This window comes from Oratosquilla oratoria, chromosome 7 (assembly GCF_046742065.1).
Source record: "Oratosquilla oratoria isolate Oo_2021 chromosome 7, ASM4674206v1, whole genome shotgun sequence".
Classification (NCBI taxonomy): Eukaryota; Metazoa; Arthropoda; class Malacostraca; order Stomatopoda; family Squillidae; genus Oratosquilla; species Oratosquilla oratoria.
In genome coordinates, this window is record NC_134783.1 from 34,719,033 (window position 1) to 34,736,532 (window position 17,500).

The window sequence follows — 17,500 nt, forward strand, 5'->3', positions numbered from 1 at the left end:
CGAACCTAACATAACCTAACCTAACCTAACCTAACCTAAGGTTAGGTTAGGTTAGGTTAGGTTTGTGAAACGGGGATTGACGCGTATTTCACGGGTATAAACGGGAAGTGGAAACGGGAAGATTTACGCGTATTCACTGAATAAACATTCAGGGATTACGTCGTAATCCCTATTACGTGGTTCTTACTGTAACATATATATATGGTATGGATAAAATATATATATATATATATATATATATATATATATATATTGGGGTAACGCGGCAAAATATTTTCTTTAAGGCATATTGAATTGTATGCAACAGCAAATTGAGCTCTGATGAGTTTCCGATGAAGAGTTTCAAGTCTTCTGAAGATATCTCTAGCATGGAGATGTAAAGAAAAAACCAAGTTGCCGATGGAAGCCATCTAATGAGTAGAACAGGATACAAGACGTTTCGCTACTCACAGTTAGCATTTTCAATTGTAACATTAGCAAAGAAATAGATGATTATAAATACAGAAAGTAAACACTAGGAAAGATTACAAAGGGGTTGACCGTTACTCTGGTCTAAAACTGGGAAAGGATACTTTGAATATCGGGGAAGGGGAACTGTGACCACTGGGAAAGGACACTTAGATGACCGTTATTGTGGCCTGGGTGTCCGTCGATGCCGGAGTGACTGCTCATGAGAGGGCTGATTTGTCTCGTAGCTGGGTTGTCTGGTTTGGCGGATTCTGAATGGTTTGAGGCTGGGAAGGATGGTGGGGGCTTCCTGTTGGGTGTTCAATGTAGGCTGGCTGTATTTAATGTGGAGGGCCTCAAGGAGGGCAAGGCGGCGCTTGTCACTTTCTCTGTCTAAAATGGTGGTATTGTCCACTAAGATGGATCTGGTGATAGGAATGTTATGGGTCTCCTGAAGGTGTCGCTTAGGGCCTCCATTGTTAAGGTGGTATGTCAACCGTCTGGAAAGGCGAGTGGTAGTGAGTCCGATGTAGGAATCTTTCATCGGCAACTTGGTTTTTTCTTTACATCTCCATGCTAGAGAGATCTTCAGAGGACTTGAAACTCTTCATCGGAAACTCATCAGAGCTCAATTTGCTGTTGCATACAATTCAATATATATATATATATATATATATATAAAGAGAAACATCAAGCCCACTGAATCATCAAGCCCACTGAATCAAGCTCCAAAATTAATTTCATTATTTACTATCAAAACAAAAAAACCTCGAACCTACTCCTAAGGAACAACACCAGGCAGATCGTCGATGAGCTTCAAAAATCTCATGTCGTATATAGGTACACCTGCAAATATGGGAACTGTGCGACCCATCCTACTACCTATATCGGCATGACCACCATGAGGCTCTCGCGTCGTCTGTCATATCACCTAAACTCAGGAGCACCTAAAAATCATCATAGCGAAGTCCATCAGGCAAAATTAAGAAGAGAAGACCTAACCCAGAATACGGAGATTATAGATCACAACAAAGACCCACGACGTTTACCTATATTAGAGGCTTTGTATATCAAGGATCTATCCCCGGGGATGAATACCCAACTCGAGGACTTAAAAATCCTACCAAGTGTGAGAAGATCATTCCCCAGTGAAAATTGAGACAAAAAACACAGATGCACGCCACCCTCCAACCTACAGAACGACACGGAGCTCCGGCGACGCCAACCAGACAAAATCCCACATCGACGACCAGACAAAATCCCACACCGACAACTAGACAAAATCCCACAGCCTGTCCCATATATACCCACACACACCAGCCCAGCCCTTAGATTCGTACCTGCCACTGAGGAAGCACCAAGAGGTGTGAAAACGCGTTTTGGCTTATTGATAGATTATGTATGTTATTCCACAACATGACATACGGAGATTTATTAAGGTTACTGCCTACAGAAGGCAAGATCACTCTAAGAAAGAGAGAAAAATACGACAAGAAGCTCTGTCATAACAAGCTTGCCATTCATTTTAATGATATATATATATATATATATATGTGTGTGTGTGTGTGTGTGTGTGTGTACACACACGCGCGCACATATAAAACTCACCATCCCACTCCCACGAGGTGGGAAGTGAGAAACCCCTGGTAGGGCAAGCCTCGTCTCTTGAGGTAAGCGGCTGGATTTTTTAGGCCGATGTTTGGGTCGCCTCCCCTCTTGGCCAGGGCTAACGTGAACCAACGCGACAAGCAGTGGGTCTCGAGATTCGAACTCACGACCATCTGCTTGCGAGTTTGACACTGACTGGGCGTGCTCTATACACACACATTATATATATATATATATATATATATATATATATATATATATACGTATATATATATTATATATATGTATATATATATAATATATATATATATATATATAATATATATGTATATATATATATCTTATATATATGTATATATATAATATATATATATATATCATATATATATACATATATATATATCATATATATATATATATATATATATGTATATATATATATATATAATATACATACATTATGTAAGCGAATGTAAGCCCACAGGCTTGCAATTACGCGACCAGTTCATAACAAGATAGCCTTATGGCCGAAAGGCATCTTCTCTCGTTCTTCTCGCTGACCCTGACCCGGAGAGTCGTCTAAGGAGGATTACATACCTCTCCATGTCTTGTGAATTACAATGGCGCAGATGAGTGGAAGGCCTTGGGCACATTTGAGCAAACAACAGTGTCTTTAAATATTTGTCATTCGCTTCCCTCCTTCACAAATTCTTAACATTCGTGTGGGTCCCCCCTTCATTTTTCTCCCAAATCCTAACTCGCTAAAAAAATAAGTTAGCAGTAGTAATAATAAAGTGTTGATGAGGAGAAACCCTTTGTTATATTACAAAGAGTTTAGAATCATAGTTATCTTGTATTTCTTTTGCCAGGACAGAGTGATGGAGTTTATTTTTTCCACATTTAGATTCCTCACATTTTGTAGAAATTTATCATTTCTAACAGCAGGCCATAAGCCCCCTAAATTCTTGTCATTGCCCCCAGCTTAAGATCCACTGAGTTGATGACGCAAGGATACAGGTGACGCCAGGTTGTCTGAATTACAAATTGTCGTGTACCACGGAATTCCCCTTCACAAGCCCACCCGCCCGCCCAGCCCCTTTCGTGGGCTGAATATCTATAGCTTATTCGATTTAATACCCAAGGACTTCCTGTTATGGGTACACGTGTACTCACACACACACACACACACACACTCACACACACACACACACACACACAGACAGACAGACACACACACACACACACACACACACACAAGGAAACTCAAACTTTTAAATTTCATGAACTTCAATGGATGCTATTTTTTTTACAATGAATTAAGATTTATTCTATTTTATTTCATCTGACTATTGATTTGGTTTAATTTTGTTTTACTTTTTTTATCTATTCTCCTTTTTTTCTTCTTTTAATTTTTTTTTTCCTGCCTTAGAGTCATTTTGGGTCGAAAGGTTGGCGTCCTTTGTCACTGAAATCTTTTTCATTGTGGGCGGCTGAGTTCACAATCTTGTTTTCAAATTATCATGTTCTTGGACTAGAAACTGTAAAAAAAAAAAAAAAAAAAAAAAAAAAAAAAAAAAAAAAAAAAACTAGGGAACTTATTGTTACATTTTAATTCGGATTTTGTTATCAGGATTTTGAAGTTTGGGTACACGTGTTTTCTTGTGCAGATATGGAGCAGCGATTTGAAGCTGCAACACGAATGGAAGGCCCACGACTACGCCGTTCTCCACCTACTCATCTTCGGCTCCAACCTCTACACCGCTTCCGTTGACATGACCATCAAGATCTGGGACATGGACAACCAGTATAGCCTGAAGAATACTCTGGAGGATCACGAAGAAGGAGTTCGCAGGCTGGCGACCAACGGAACCAAAATCTACTCCGGAGATGACAAAGGCGAGGTGAGAACAAAAGAACGTAAGAACATAAGAATGGAGGAGACTGCTAGAGACCATAAGACCTACACTAGGCAGTGCCAAGTCCCTAACCACCTGTCATCCCCATCCATAAAGTTATCTTATCTTCTCTTAATACAAACTAATAGTTTCAGCGCTTACTACATGGTTACTAAGTTTATTCGTTAACCACTATTGGTAAACTAGTTCTAGCCCATTTCCTTCACCTAAATTTGTCCAATTTAACCCAAACCCATGATGGTATATCAGAATGATACAAATACATCTTCCGTCGTTGTAACTTTATGTAAATAATCTTTCCTGCCGTCGTCGCCCCGAGCATCATCTTCAAGCCGTCACCTTACCAATTACGTCACAGGAGCTCATGTCGGGTCTTGGTTCGAATCCCAGGGCGACGGACGGAAAGGTTGATTATTTGTATGACGTCGCGATTCAATTCAGTTATTCATGTAAGTTCATCTACAAGGCCACATTCGTTATAATGGAACTGTATTTTCTTGTCGATGAACGAAAGGAAGGGTACATGTCAGAAGCGGTCAGCATTCACTTTTGAGTGAAGATTTGTCTCTAAGCACAAGTGAACTAAAAACAGTTTTTATTCAACGACGAAATATATATATTTTTTTTTTTTTTTTTTTTGTATAGTAGTACTGATGTATCCTCCTTGGTTAGGTTTCCGTGACCGGAAGACAATTACACGTAATCAATTTTCCCAAAGAGTTAACAAATATTTCAGTGATTTGACGTCTGCAGGTAGTAATTCAGACTGGGTGTACTCGTATATTTGCATGTAAATATTTGTGTGTATGTTGCGTCGTGTGTATCCTTGTGTAGTGTGTGTGTTTCTCTAATTGTGTGTACACGAAAGGATCAACACTCGTGGGGTCCTGTCTCTTACTTTCCAGTTTAAGCTATCAGGCTTCAGATTCATGTATGGTTCCAACATGAGATATATCTCCTTATTTTCCAAGTATCATATTTAGATTTTAATCCATGTATTGTGTGTGTATGTGTGCACGCTAAGATATTTATACATACATACATGTAGATCAGAGGCCACCAAACCTTTAGTCACAGATAAATGAGAGAATGACAATACAGTGAATATACAAAAATATTTATTTTTCCAATATACAAAATACACAAAAATAAAGACAAACACAAATATAAAGACAACAAACATTTATTGATTAATTAATTAGTTTTATTTTATTTCATTTCCTCATTTATTAGTTATTTATTTATTTTATTTGTTTATTTATTTATTTCTATTTATATTTATTTATCTATTTATTTTTTGACATGTACAGTGCGGTGGCAGTCTAGATGAACAGACCTCACGAGCCGTAATTTGGTGATCCTAAACTTGGATAAATAATGATGTCAACATTTTCTGATACGATATATTCTTCTCTGACTTATGCATACATACATATACCAAGGCTTTTTCCCCCTTCCAAGGGAGGTAGCCAAAAAGGGAAAGGCATAAAAAACACTCCACTCCCACCCATTTCATCCCTAAAATACACTCCACACCCCTCCCACCCTTCCTCTCATCTGAGCACCTCCTGGATGACGGGTCATCCCTGCACCCTGCCCACCGCCCTGGGTCAGAAGCAGTGTCGCAGGACACAGCACATCCACAGCAAGGCCGCTTTCATTTAATCGGCGACCCCCCCTCTCCGTCCCCCCTTGCATATAAGGAGAGGACGGGGAGAAATCCCTTCGGGCTGCGTCAAAACTCACTCACGCACACACTACCCACCACCCCAACCCCACACCCCCCGCCCATTTCTCCCCATGCAGTCACAACATCAATCCATATACAACCATTCTCCACTCACCTCTGTCTTCCGTCCTCTCCCTTCCTTCCTCAACAGACATTTCCCCTCTTCCCCAAAGCCTCCTTCACCCCATCCATCCACCTCATCCTAGGACGTCCCCTCATGGTCACTCCCTCCCCATCTGCCTTCAATACCTCTTTTACTAGTCTTTTCCTTCACTCATTCTTTTCCATGTGTCCAAACCATCCTAATATTCTTCTCATCAACCCTCTCTCCCAAATCCTTTTTCACCCCTGTTCTCCTCCTCACCTCCTCATTTCTCACTCTATCTAGCCTAGTAACCCCCACCATACTTCTCAGACACCTCATCTCAAACACATTCAAACTCCCTTCTCTCTTCTTCTCTTATGTTTCCACGTTTCTGCCCCATATAGTGCTGTTGGCACAATCACGTCCTTCATACAGTCTCCTCTTCGCATCCATTCCCAAATGTCTATTTCTCATTACACTCTTTAAACCACCAAGGCATTTACTTCGCTTCTCTCAATCTACATTCTACATCCACCTTCACTCCACCTTTTCCTGCTACACTTGCACCCAAGTATCCTAAAACTATCCACTTCCTCCAGTCGCTCTCCCTTAATGTTTCACTTCCAGTCTACTGCCAACTTTCACCCCTTGTACATCTCATCACCTTACTTTTACCCACATTTATCTTTAGCTTTCTTCTATCACACACTCTGCCAAACTCTGCCACCCAGCTTCCTCAATCCCTCCTCTGACCCTGCCACAAGCGCAGTGTCGTCCGCAAACAACAGCTGGCTCACCTCCCACTTTTTCTCCATTTTCTTTAACCATCTCCAATCCCTGACTCACTACCCTTGCATTCACCTCTCGCACCACCCCATCCATGTATAAGTTTGAACAGCCAGGGCGACATAACGCATCCTTGACGAAGTCCCCCACCTTTACTTCAAACCACTCACTCTCTCCATTTCCAATCCTAACACATGCTCTACTACTCACATAAAAACTCTTGACAGCTCCCAAAAGCTTTCCTCCTATCCCATAAATCTGCATAACCTCCCACAGTGCCTTTCTGTCTTACCCTATCATAAGCCTTTTCCAGATCCATAAAAGCCCAAAAAACATCCTTCCCCTTTCCTATAGCTTTCTCACATATCTGTCTTACCACAAAGATCGATCTGATCTACACAACCTCTACCCGTCCTAAATCCACACTGTTCCTCACCAATTACTCCTTCTGTTCCTCTCCTAATCCTCTCAATTTTGATTCTCCCCATAAGCCTTCCCTACTACACTCAACAGGCTAATCCCTCTGAAACTACTACATTCACACTTGTCCCCTTTTCCCTTTGTAAAGAGGAACTATACAGGCACTCCTCCAGTCCTCCGGTACTCTACCCTCTCTCCAGCAAACATTAAATAATCTCACCAACCAGTCCACCATCACTGAACCTCCCTTTTTAAGACATTAGTCATGGCATCCATCCAGACCAGGTGCCTTACCTGCTTTTCATCATCTTTACAACTGCCTTCACCTCATCCTTCCTTATTTCTCCCTCCATTCTCCTCACTCATCACTCTCATTTTCTTCGTATTTCCCACTGCAGCTATCTTTCCTTCCCTATCCTATCCTCCTTCACATTCAGCAACTCCCTAAAATATTCTGCCCATCTTCCCCTCACTGCCATCTCTTCCATTATCAACTCTCCATCTGTACCTTTTACCTTTTCTTCTCTACTTGATTTGCCTCCTCTCTTAATTTCTTTCCAAGACATCTTTTTATTTCTTTCAAAATTTTCTGTCATACTCTTACCCCATTTCACATCTGCTCTCCTCTTTGTCTCCTTTGTCTTGTGCTTTACTTCTCTTTTTCTTTTCTTTGTACGTTCTCATATGACTCCCCTGTCCTCTTTTGTAACCAATCTGTGAATGCTCGCTTCTTCTCTTCTACAACCTTCTTTGTTTCCCCTCATCCCACCATTCACTACCCTTTCTTCTATTTTTTCCCCCTGTCCTTCTTGTTCCACACACCATCCTTGCACACTTTAAGACTCCCTCCTTGAACGATCCCCAATTCCTCCTCCACACCCATCTCTGCTCTATCCTTTACATCCCTCCCACTCCTCCTTCAGCTTCTTTTCGTACTCCTTCTCCTTTTCCTTTTCAATTCAAGGAGTTCACTCTAAGAACCTCCCTTCCTTTTGTCCCTTTCCCTCCTTCTCCATCTATCCTCCACTCTCAACTTACCTTCCACCAAAAAATGATCTGATATTCCCCCACCCTCTCCCCTTAGCACATGTACATCCTTAACTCTTCCTATCATAATCCTATTTACCACTACATAATCCATTAGCGCTCTATCTACCACCCTTCCCTCCACCACCCTCTCCCCATGTGTACTTATGCTTGACTTTCTTCCGAAACACTGTATTTGCTATCATCAACTCTCTTTCTAGACACATTTCCACCATCAACTCTCCACTACGATTCTTTCCTGGAACTCCACACTTCCCAACCACTCCATCGATTGGACCATTTTCCCACTCTAGCATTAAGGTCTCCCAGTACTATTACACTGACATTTCTTCCTAAACGCCTTAACCTCTATGCACTCATTTAAATCTATCCAAAAGGCCTCCCTTTCTTCCATGCTCTTCTCACTGCCCGGCCCATATGCACTTACAAAGACCCACATCTCCTTTCCCCAGTTTCACCTTCATCCACATTATCCTTGAGGAAACCTCCTTCCACTCCACTATCCCCTTTACCTATCTCCTCACTTACTAGAATAGCCACCCCTTCCCTTCCCTCCCTCGTCCTCTCTTCACTCCAGATAACCTCCCACTTACACTCCCAAACAATACACTCACACCCTTCCATCCCTTTCTCTGACTTATGGCAACATATTTATTTCTATTGTGAATATCTTTGATATATGAAAATGTGGTGTCCTGTAGATTACGTAAACTGTACATTTTGTAGAATGTTTGTTTATAGAAACATCAACATTCAAAATGGCTGAACTTGACAATCTGTTGTCCTTGCACCCCTCCCATAATGAAACCCTAAAACTCCTTTGCGAGAAAATATCTTCCTGGTGGAGTACATTTGATATAGATTTTATTTTATTGCAAAATTATCGGAATAAACGCCATGTGAAGACGAAGCCTTTATTAGTACGACGTTTTGTTTGTCACAGTTTTACAAAGGATTACAAAGTAAGAGCATGCCGACAGGAGACCTTTTGGTCCATAACTAGATCGGATGCGAAAATAATAATAATAAATAAATAAGTAAATAAAAAAATAATAGATAAATAGGTAACGATAGGTAATAAACAAAAAGTTAAAAACAAAACAATTTCATACACAATTTATTAAAAGTCATGCAAGAATAAATTAGAGACATCAATAAAGATTCCTACAACCTCGTCGTTGAGTCACGCGCCTCGGTCCACTCGTATCCAGGGTGATCAGATCTCTCAAGCTGGAATATGCTAAACAGCAGCTGAAATTGTACTAAATTGGTACAGAAATGATGCTGAATAATTTGTTCCTGCTAATACGTTCGGTTTCTATTATATCTTTTATATCAATATAGTACAATTTTATGGAGAAATATGTTAAGATTAGCATAATTATGGTCTGTTTTTTTAATCATTTATTAATATTTTTAGTTTCAATTATTATTATTTTTCTTAATGTTCTTATTTTTATTCTATTAATTTATTTTATTTCTATTTTCCATATAAATTATTTATTATAAATCTGGTCACTATGCCTGTGTTCCGAGGTGTTTTTGATATTAAAGGTTTCATGATTCGTGATTCGACACTTTCGCGAATCGTAGGTTCGAGTCTGGACGCCGGAGGGTAACCTCCTCCTCTTCTATGGTATGGTCGAGGAAGTTTGGGATCTCCACGTGGACAAGTCCTACATCTACACTGTAAGGGACAGGGATGTTATCATGGCATCTATAAAAGGTGAGAACGTGTTTACGCGTAACTAGAACGATTGGATTGTGTTAACTCAGTGGTTCTCAACCTTGTTCACTCATTTTCTCCCTTCGCGAATTCTCGGTATTCGCGTGGCTCCCATTCATTTTTCCTCCTTGTCCCAGCCCCTCAAAAAGGTAAAAAGAATATAAATAATAGATAAGAATCAATAAATAATGGAGTGTTGATGAAAAGAATCACTTTGCTTCATTATAAAGTTGGCAATCATAAGCATCCGCCAGGACAGAGTGAAGGATTTTTTTCTATATTCAGATTTCTCACATTATATAGAAATGTATGATTTATAACAGCAGGCCATGGCTCCTCTAAATTCTTGTCATGGATCCCTTGGAGATCCCTATGGACCCCAGGTTGAGGACCAAGCCCCCCTTCCCCCTCCCCAGGTTGAGAACTATTGTCCTAAGGTCCATATAAGTTTGCACGGGCCTAGAGCGATTGGATTCTGTTTATTTTTTACTGCCGGTGAGGTTGCTGTTTCTTACCTTCTATGGAACCATTTCAACAGTGACTAAAATCGCTAAACATCCCCTAATTGCTACTATTTAACTGCTCGTGGGTCCAACTGGGGCTAGAGCGATTGGAATCTGTTTATTTTTTACTGCCGGGGAAGTTGCTGTTTCTTACCTTCTATGGAACCATTTCAACAGTGACTAAAATCGCTAAGCATCCCCTAATTGCTACTATTTAACTGCTCCTGGGCCCAACTGGGGCCGTCTGTGGACTGCTAGGGGGGGACACAGACCCCAGGGTGGGGGATCACATCGAGATTAAAGTGAATAAAATCACCTGCCGCAAGCCAGACCAGAAACCTTAAAATGTTCCAGATTCGTCCCAGTAAGCAGATGTAGGAAATATGAACGGAAAATGTACAATTTAGAATCAATATGTTATTGAGCAGTGACTTTTGTAAACAAATAAAAAAATGTTTGGAAGTCTGTGGCGTATCAGTGGAGGTTAGCAATGAAGAAAAAAAGTGAACAAATATGAAGTTATATTTTGTGTGTTGGTTGACAAATTAGAGGTCGGTATTCAACTACGAGAAGTTGACGTCCAACACTAAATTCGGATGGATTGTAGATCCCCCCCACACACACACACGTGCTTGGGGTGGAGATTGTACAATTGAATGTTGTTGGGATGGACATTCTACAGTTGATCATGACTCGTGGTATTTAACCTAATTGATCTATGTTAGTTGGGTAGGAGATTCTATAGTTGATCAGTGTCTGCGTGTACACGTAGGGAGGAAATTCTGCAATTGACCCCTAAATACTTTCTCTTGGTTCCTAAAATCAAAATAAGAAATATGAGGCCAGAAGGAAGGCAGGCAGGCAGGCCCAGGGCTTGTCTCGGGTGAATGAAATGGCCCCCCGTGTTAGCCAAAACAAAACCATGAAAGTTTGACACTTTTGCAGAATTTCTTGTTGAATAACGACTATGCCACGCCTGTGTACTATCAGCCCTTTTCTTACTCATGCTCTTTCTCCTCTTCCTCTTCCTTTTCATCCTCCTCCTACTCTTCCTTCTTTTCCTTCTCCTCCTCCACCTCCTCCTCTTTCTCATGTTCTTTCTTCCCCTCCTCCTCCTCAACTTCCTTTTCATCCTCACCCTCCTCTTCCTTCTTTTCCTTCTCCTCCTCCACCTCCTCCTCTTTCTCATGCTCTCTCCCCCTCCTCCTCCTCACTTTTCTTTTCATCCTCCTCCTTTTTTCTCCTCTTCTCCTCGTCCTTCTCGTTCTCTTTCTTCCTCTCCTCTTGTTTCTACCCTCTTTCTCCTCTCCCAACTCCTCTTTCTCTTTCCTCCTTCTCCTTCTTCCTCACCTCTCTTTTTCCTCCTCCTCCTCCTCCTCCTCCTCCTGTTTACCCGTCTCTCCCTTCTTCTCATCTTCCTTCTCTTCCTTCTTCTCCTCCATTTCCACCTTTTCTTTCTCCTTCACCTCATCTAATACAACCACTACACTACCTGTCATTTCTCTCTCCCTCCCCTTCCCCTCCCCATCCCCAGCTCTTTCTCTCTCCCCCTTTCTCTTACCCCCCCACACACTCTCTCTCTCTCTCTCTCTCTCTCTCTGAAGATACATGATTAGTTTGAATCATAACCTATTGTTAACTCCTCTTATCGTTTAAGCATCAAAATTCTTAGCATCGCTGCTCGGGGTCATCCCCCACCCACGATTTTTTATTTCTTATTTTTATTTACTTATTTATCTTTATCTAAGAGTGGACCCTCCCGCCTAATATAACTCGGAGAAGAGTTCCAACACTTTTATTTTTGTACATATACATTTTTATAACTTTACTCAATGTTTTATATTTATTGCCTAATAAGGAAGGGCATGGCTTTAGTGTGGTATTGGGAAAGCAGTGTTAACGGAAAGGGAGTTTTGAAACAGTTTCTGGACTTTGAGTTGCTGTAGTGATATTCTTGAGAAATGCGCTTGCTCGAGTCGTCAGGCCGTTTAGATAATTTTTGCAATTTTGCGCCGTATGGTGTTGTTTTCATAAAGATTGTTTTTACGATTTGTTAAACAGTCAAGAAATATAACTACTTTGAGTTCTTTTTTTCCCTTCCCGCGTGAACAGGATCTGATGAATCATCAAATATCACTTGTCATATTACTTAAAACAATTCTGTAGCATGTTTCATGCGAATTTGTGGCATGCAACATGTTGCCTTTAAAACAAGACACGTTCAACAATATTTCTTATTTCTCTTTCCCCCTCTTTATCCTTCCCATCCTCTTCCTCCTGCATATGTCTTAAACGATCATTCACATTTTTTATATTTTTCGGTTGGCAGCGCTGATCCGGCGATATGACGTCATGTCGGGGTAGCGTTCGAGTTGACTTTTCTCAATCCAACGCTTTTCTCTGACTGATATGATAAAATCAAATCTTATATAAAGTGGCCCTCCATTAATTATTACTAGTTACTTATTACTTATTATTTACTCTTGTGCTTTACACGCACATAGTATGTAGACTAACAAACCACCTTACAAGCAAATTGGAACTCGCTATAATCCAAACTTGTTTTACATCCACAGATACGAGCGACCAATACACCATCGCCAAGTCGATTCAGGGACGAGCTCCAATGAGAATTACTGGTGATACCTTGGCTTTTATGGAGCGAGATGGTGTGGTGGTTAATATACACGACGTCTCTCAAGGATTTCCACGCCGAGGACAGTTGAAGGTCAGGAAGTTATGAAATACGAGTGTAGGCCTACATAGCGGTAATAAGGATACACACAAACCCTGGCATCAAGAAGCTAGTGTAGCTTAGAATTCAATTAACCTGGACAGATATATTGTAACTATACAGTACAAATACAGGATCTTTACTCACCCCCCCCCCCCAAAAAAAAAAGTACTCTTTGAAATGTCTTGGATAACGTTGTCGAATCCACTGGCCCTCGTCATTACCAGCCGTGTTTAAAACAAAATGAAATTTTAATTTCCACTCCTAGTTTAGTCTAGTCTCCGTTGCGTGTTCACAAAAGTTTAGATTGATGACCATAATTGTTCAGACACAACAGTTGACGATAATGCGGATCAATGGATTTGACAACGTTAACATTTCAGGGAATGAAAACGATTTTAGGACACCCTCTGTATCTATCGTTACTTAATGCATTCTATAAATCACTTCCTTTGTAACCAATGTAACACAGACGAAATTGTACCGATGCAGCGACAATGAAAGATTTATTTGAAAAGCTCTGATTAGATTCCATATACAGAGAATTGTGAGAACACTGCAGAATGGCCACAAAATGGCGGCGTGTCCGGAGTTGTCGTAACTCTGTAGTATAAAGAGACTCTGTATCAAGGGACTCTTGATGCATCAGAATAAGAACATAAGAATGGCGGAGAGTGCAAGAGACCCTAAGGCCTAGACTAGGCAGTTCCATAGCCATTACCACCTATAATTCCCATCCATTAAGTTGTCTATTTCTTAAAACAACCGATATATTCAGCACTCACTACATGGCTACTAAGTCTATTCCATTCGTTAACCACTATCATTAAACCAATTCTTACCTATTTCCTTCTTAAGGCTAAATTTGTCCAATTTAAATTTATTACTGCGAGTCAAAGGAGGAGGAGCATGCCGACAGGAGACCTTTTGGTCCATAACTAGGTCGGAAAAAAAAATAATGATAGATAAATAAGCAAACAAAAATTATAACATAAATAATTATAAACAAAATAAATAAATGCATAGGTATAGTTAAATAATAAACAGGAAAATAATAATAAATGAAAACCATACAAATAATGATAAACAAACAATAATACAACAACGCTGCATATTCAGAGAAGAAACCCAACAGTTTCGAAGAAATAAGGAGGATAGGGAGGGAAAGATAGCTGCAGTGGGAAATGCTAAGAAAATGTGTGTGATGAGTGAGGAAAATGGAGGAGAAATAAGGAAAGATGAAGTGAAGACAGTTGTTAAGATGAAAGCAGGAAAGGCACCTGGTCTGGATGGATGCCATGCAGAATGTCTAAAAAAAAAGGAGGTACAGTGATGGTGGAGTGGCTGGTGAGGTTATTTAATGTTTGCTGGAGAGAGGGTAGAGTGCCGGAGGACTGGAGGAGTGCCTGTATAGTTCCACTTTACAAGGGAAAAGGAGACAAGTGTGAATGTAGTAGTTTCAGAGGGATTAGCTTGTTAAGTGTAGTTGGGAAGGCTTATGGGAGGATCTTGATTGAGAGGATTAGGAGAGAGGAAGAGAGGGAGTAATTGGTGAGGAACAGTGTGGATTTAGGACGGGTAGAGGTTGTGTATATCAGATTTTTGTGGTAAGACAGATATGTGAGAAAGCTATAGGAAAGGGGAAGGATGTTTTTTGGGCCTTTATGGATCTGGAAAAGGTAAAAATAACAGTAAGTACGATTACAAGTTATTTGGTAATTCGTTAACAAAAGTGGATAGTGAAAAAGATCTCGGCGTAATTATCAGTAACGACCTCAAATCATCCAAGCAGTGTATTTCAGCCTCTGAGAAAGCAAATAAGATTCTGGGACTGATTGCGCGATCTTTTGATTTCAAAAGTCCATCACTCATTAACAAGCTATATAAATCGTTAGTTCGTCCACATTTGGAATATGCTGTTTCTGTATGGTCACCGAATCTCATTAAAGACATTGACAGACTGGAAAAAGTACAACGGAGAGATACAACGGAGAGATACAGGTCTTTAAGATTTTAAAGGGAATTGACAACATCAAAAGTGACCAAATTTTCACATTGAATGAGAATCAGACAAGAAACAATGGTCTCAAACTGTCCGGAAATAGATTCAATTTGGAAGTAGGTAGAAACAACTTTGCCAACCGTGTAGTAAATGAATGGAATAAACTTCCTGCACAGGTAGTGCAATGTAGTTCAGTTCGAAGCTTTAAGAATCAGTTAGATAAATACCTAAGTAAGATGCTGTAATGATTATAATTTATCTTATATTATTTGTTTTTGTTTTATCATTTGTCTGTCTGATTTTCATTTATTATTAGTTATATGTCAATTTATTATTATTTACTATTTACCTTTTTGTTTATTATTTAACTATACCTATTTATTTATTTATTTATGTATTTTATTTGTTATTTACATTATTATAGTTTTTATTTATTGTTTTATTAATATGTTTTTTTTTCGCATCCGACCTAGATATGGATCAAAAGGTCTCCTGTCGGCATGCTCCGCCTTTATAATCCTTTAAAAAACATAAACGGTAAGCGCGATCAGCGGCAATGATTGGCCACAAAATGGTTCCCAGGGTCACGTGACTCATATTTATCGTATCGTCATGTCACAAAGGGGACTCTTAGATCTAATGTAACGTAGTGGGTCAGGTTTGGTGTCCATTAGGGTGTATACCGGACAGATTTTTGCTCCGTAGTCTATCACTCCGGAACGTAAAAGTGTAAAATCAACCCCTCCCGTATCCGAACCATCATTATCCGAACTTCGCTGTGGAAGAGATGCATCTTCGAGTAGTCGAGACTGTGGTACTTAGAACTGAATCCTGCTCTGCTTCAGTTCTCACAAAAGATAGCCACTGTGATGCGTACAAGTGAGCTCAGCTTTACGTATGGAAGCTGTTCGGAACAAGCTGCTAGGAGATAGACTTTCTGGTTATGCATGATGCTACATTGTCCGGGTTCATTAGTGCCATCGGAAAAAAGAAACACACACACACACACACACACACACACACACACACACACACACACACACACACACACACACACACACACAAACACTGCTGCGCTGCGGGTCGCTACTCTAACTTTCGTGGGCGGGGAGTTGTGTGTGTGTGTGCGTGTAAGGTCACAGCATTACCCATAGATCGGTCATATATGAGCTCTGAGCTCTCTTCTGAGAGGGTAATAGCTGTCAATCACAAGTCTAACACGTGATCCAAGACCATGGTGAATCTCTCCCCCCCCTCTCTCTCTCTCCCTCACACACACACACATACACACACACACACACACACACACACACACACACGTATATATATATATATATATATGTATATATATATATATATATATATGTATATATATATATATATATGAATATATGTATATATATATATATATATATATATATATATATATATATATATATATATATATTCTAAACCAAGAAAAAGTTATGGCCTAGACACTCCTACTTGAGTAATAAAAATTTTATATTATTGTGTATGAAATATTTAACCTAAGAATGAAACACGTTTACAAATTTAATACGAGAATGATTGAATGGCGGGGTAATCGACGATGGTAAGAAGAAAACGCTTCGAAGCCTGAGCCTATTGCTTGTTTACATTTATCTATTAATTTGTTTTTATACCTTATATTCATATAAATTATATATGAATAAATTATATGAATATAAAATAAGTTATACATAATTTGTCATTGAGTTACTCCAGCAATGAACAGACGAAACTGGCGTCACCAGTTGAACGACTAACAGACATTGTGCCAAGCAGGTGTTTGGTGAGAAGTTGATCAATTGTTATTCCGAGTCGTCTTTATTCTGGCTTAATCATCTCTCGCACTTCCTCTATTAAGGAACCATCTTTGGTAGTGATCACTCCAGTTGTTTATCTTATCGCTTCTACTATACCTTGGACGATCGGCGGCGTGGCCTTCCTCAGTACTCATTGAAACTCTGATCATCTCAACTCCCGGTCTACGCCTTTGTGTTCTTCCGCCTGCAGATTGCCCGCTGGACTCAGATGTGGTTACTCACTCGTGCAATGTCTTTTTCAGTTTCCTTGGAAGAGTCGTCCGTTCCGTAACGACCCCTCGACTCTTTCAGGGCTTCTTGCACCACGGAGGCTGTTAAGAGCAGTCAAGAGTTTTTATGAGAGTAGTAGAGCTTGTGTTAGGATTGGAAATGGAGAGAGTGAGTGGTTTGAGGTAAAGGTTGGACTTCGTCAGGGATGTGTTATGTCACCCTGGCTGTTCAATTTATACATGGATGGGGTGATGCGAGAGATGAATGTAAGGGTAGTGGGTCAGGGATTGGAGACGGTTAAAGAAAATGGAGAAAGGTGGGAGATAAGCCAGTTGTTGTTTTCTGACGACACTGCGCTTGTAGCAGGATCAGAGAAGGGATTGAGGAAATTAGTGGCAGAATTTGGGAAGGTGTGCGAAAGAAGGAAGTTGAAGATAAAT

General features: G+C 40.1%; 1 protein-coding gene across 1 annotated transcript in view; it reads left to right on the top strand.

Annotated features, from left to right (window-relative positions):
- Positions 1 to 3,722: 3,722 nt before the first annotated feature.
- LOC143027051 (uncharacterized) overlaps positions 3,723 to 17,500 on the top strand; it is a gene marked incomplete at its 5' end in the record, with an annotated part of 15,279 nt that continues 1,501 nt past the window's right edge. The window contains 3 exon segments of the mRNA XM_076187939.1: positions 3,723 to 3,956; positions 9,632 to 9,764; positions 12,844 to 12,995. Coding sequence (XP_076044054.1) covers positions 3,723 to 3,956; positions 9,632 to 9,764; positions 12,844 to 12,995 — 519 coding nt within the window.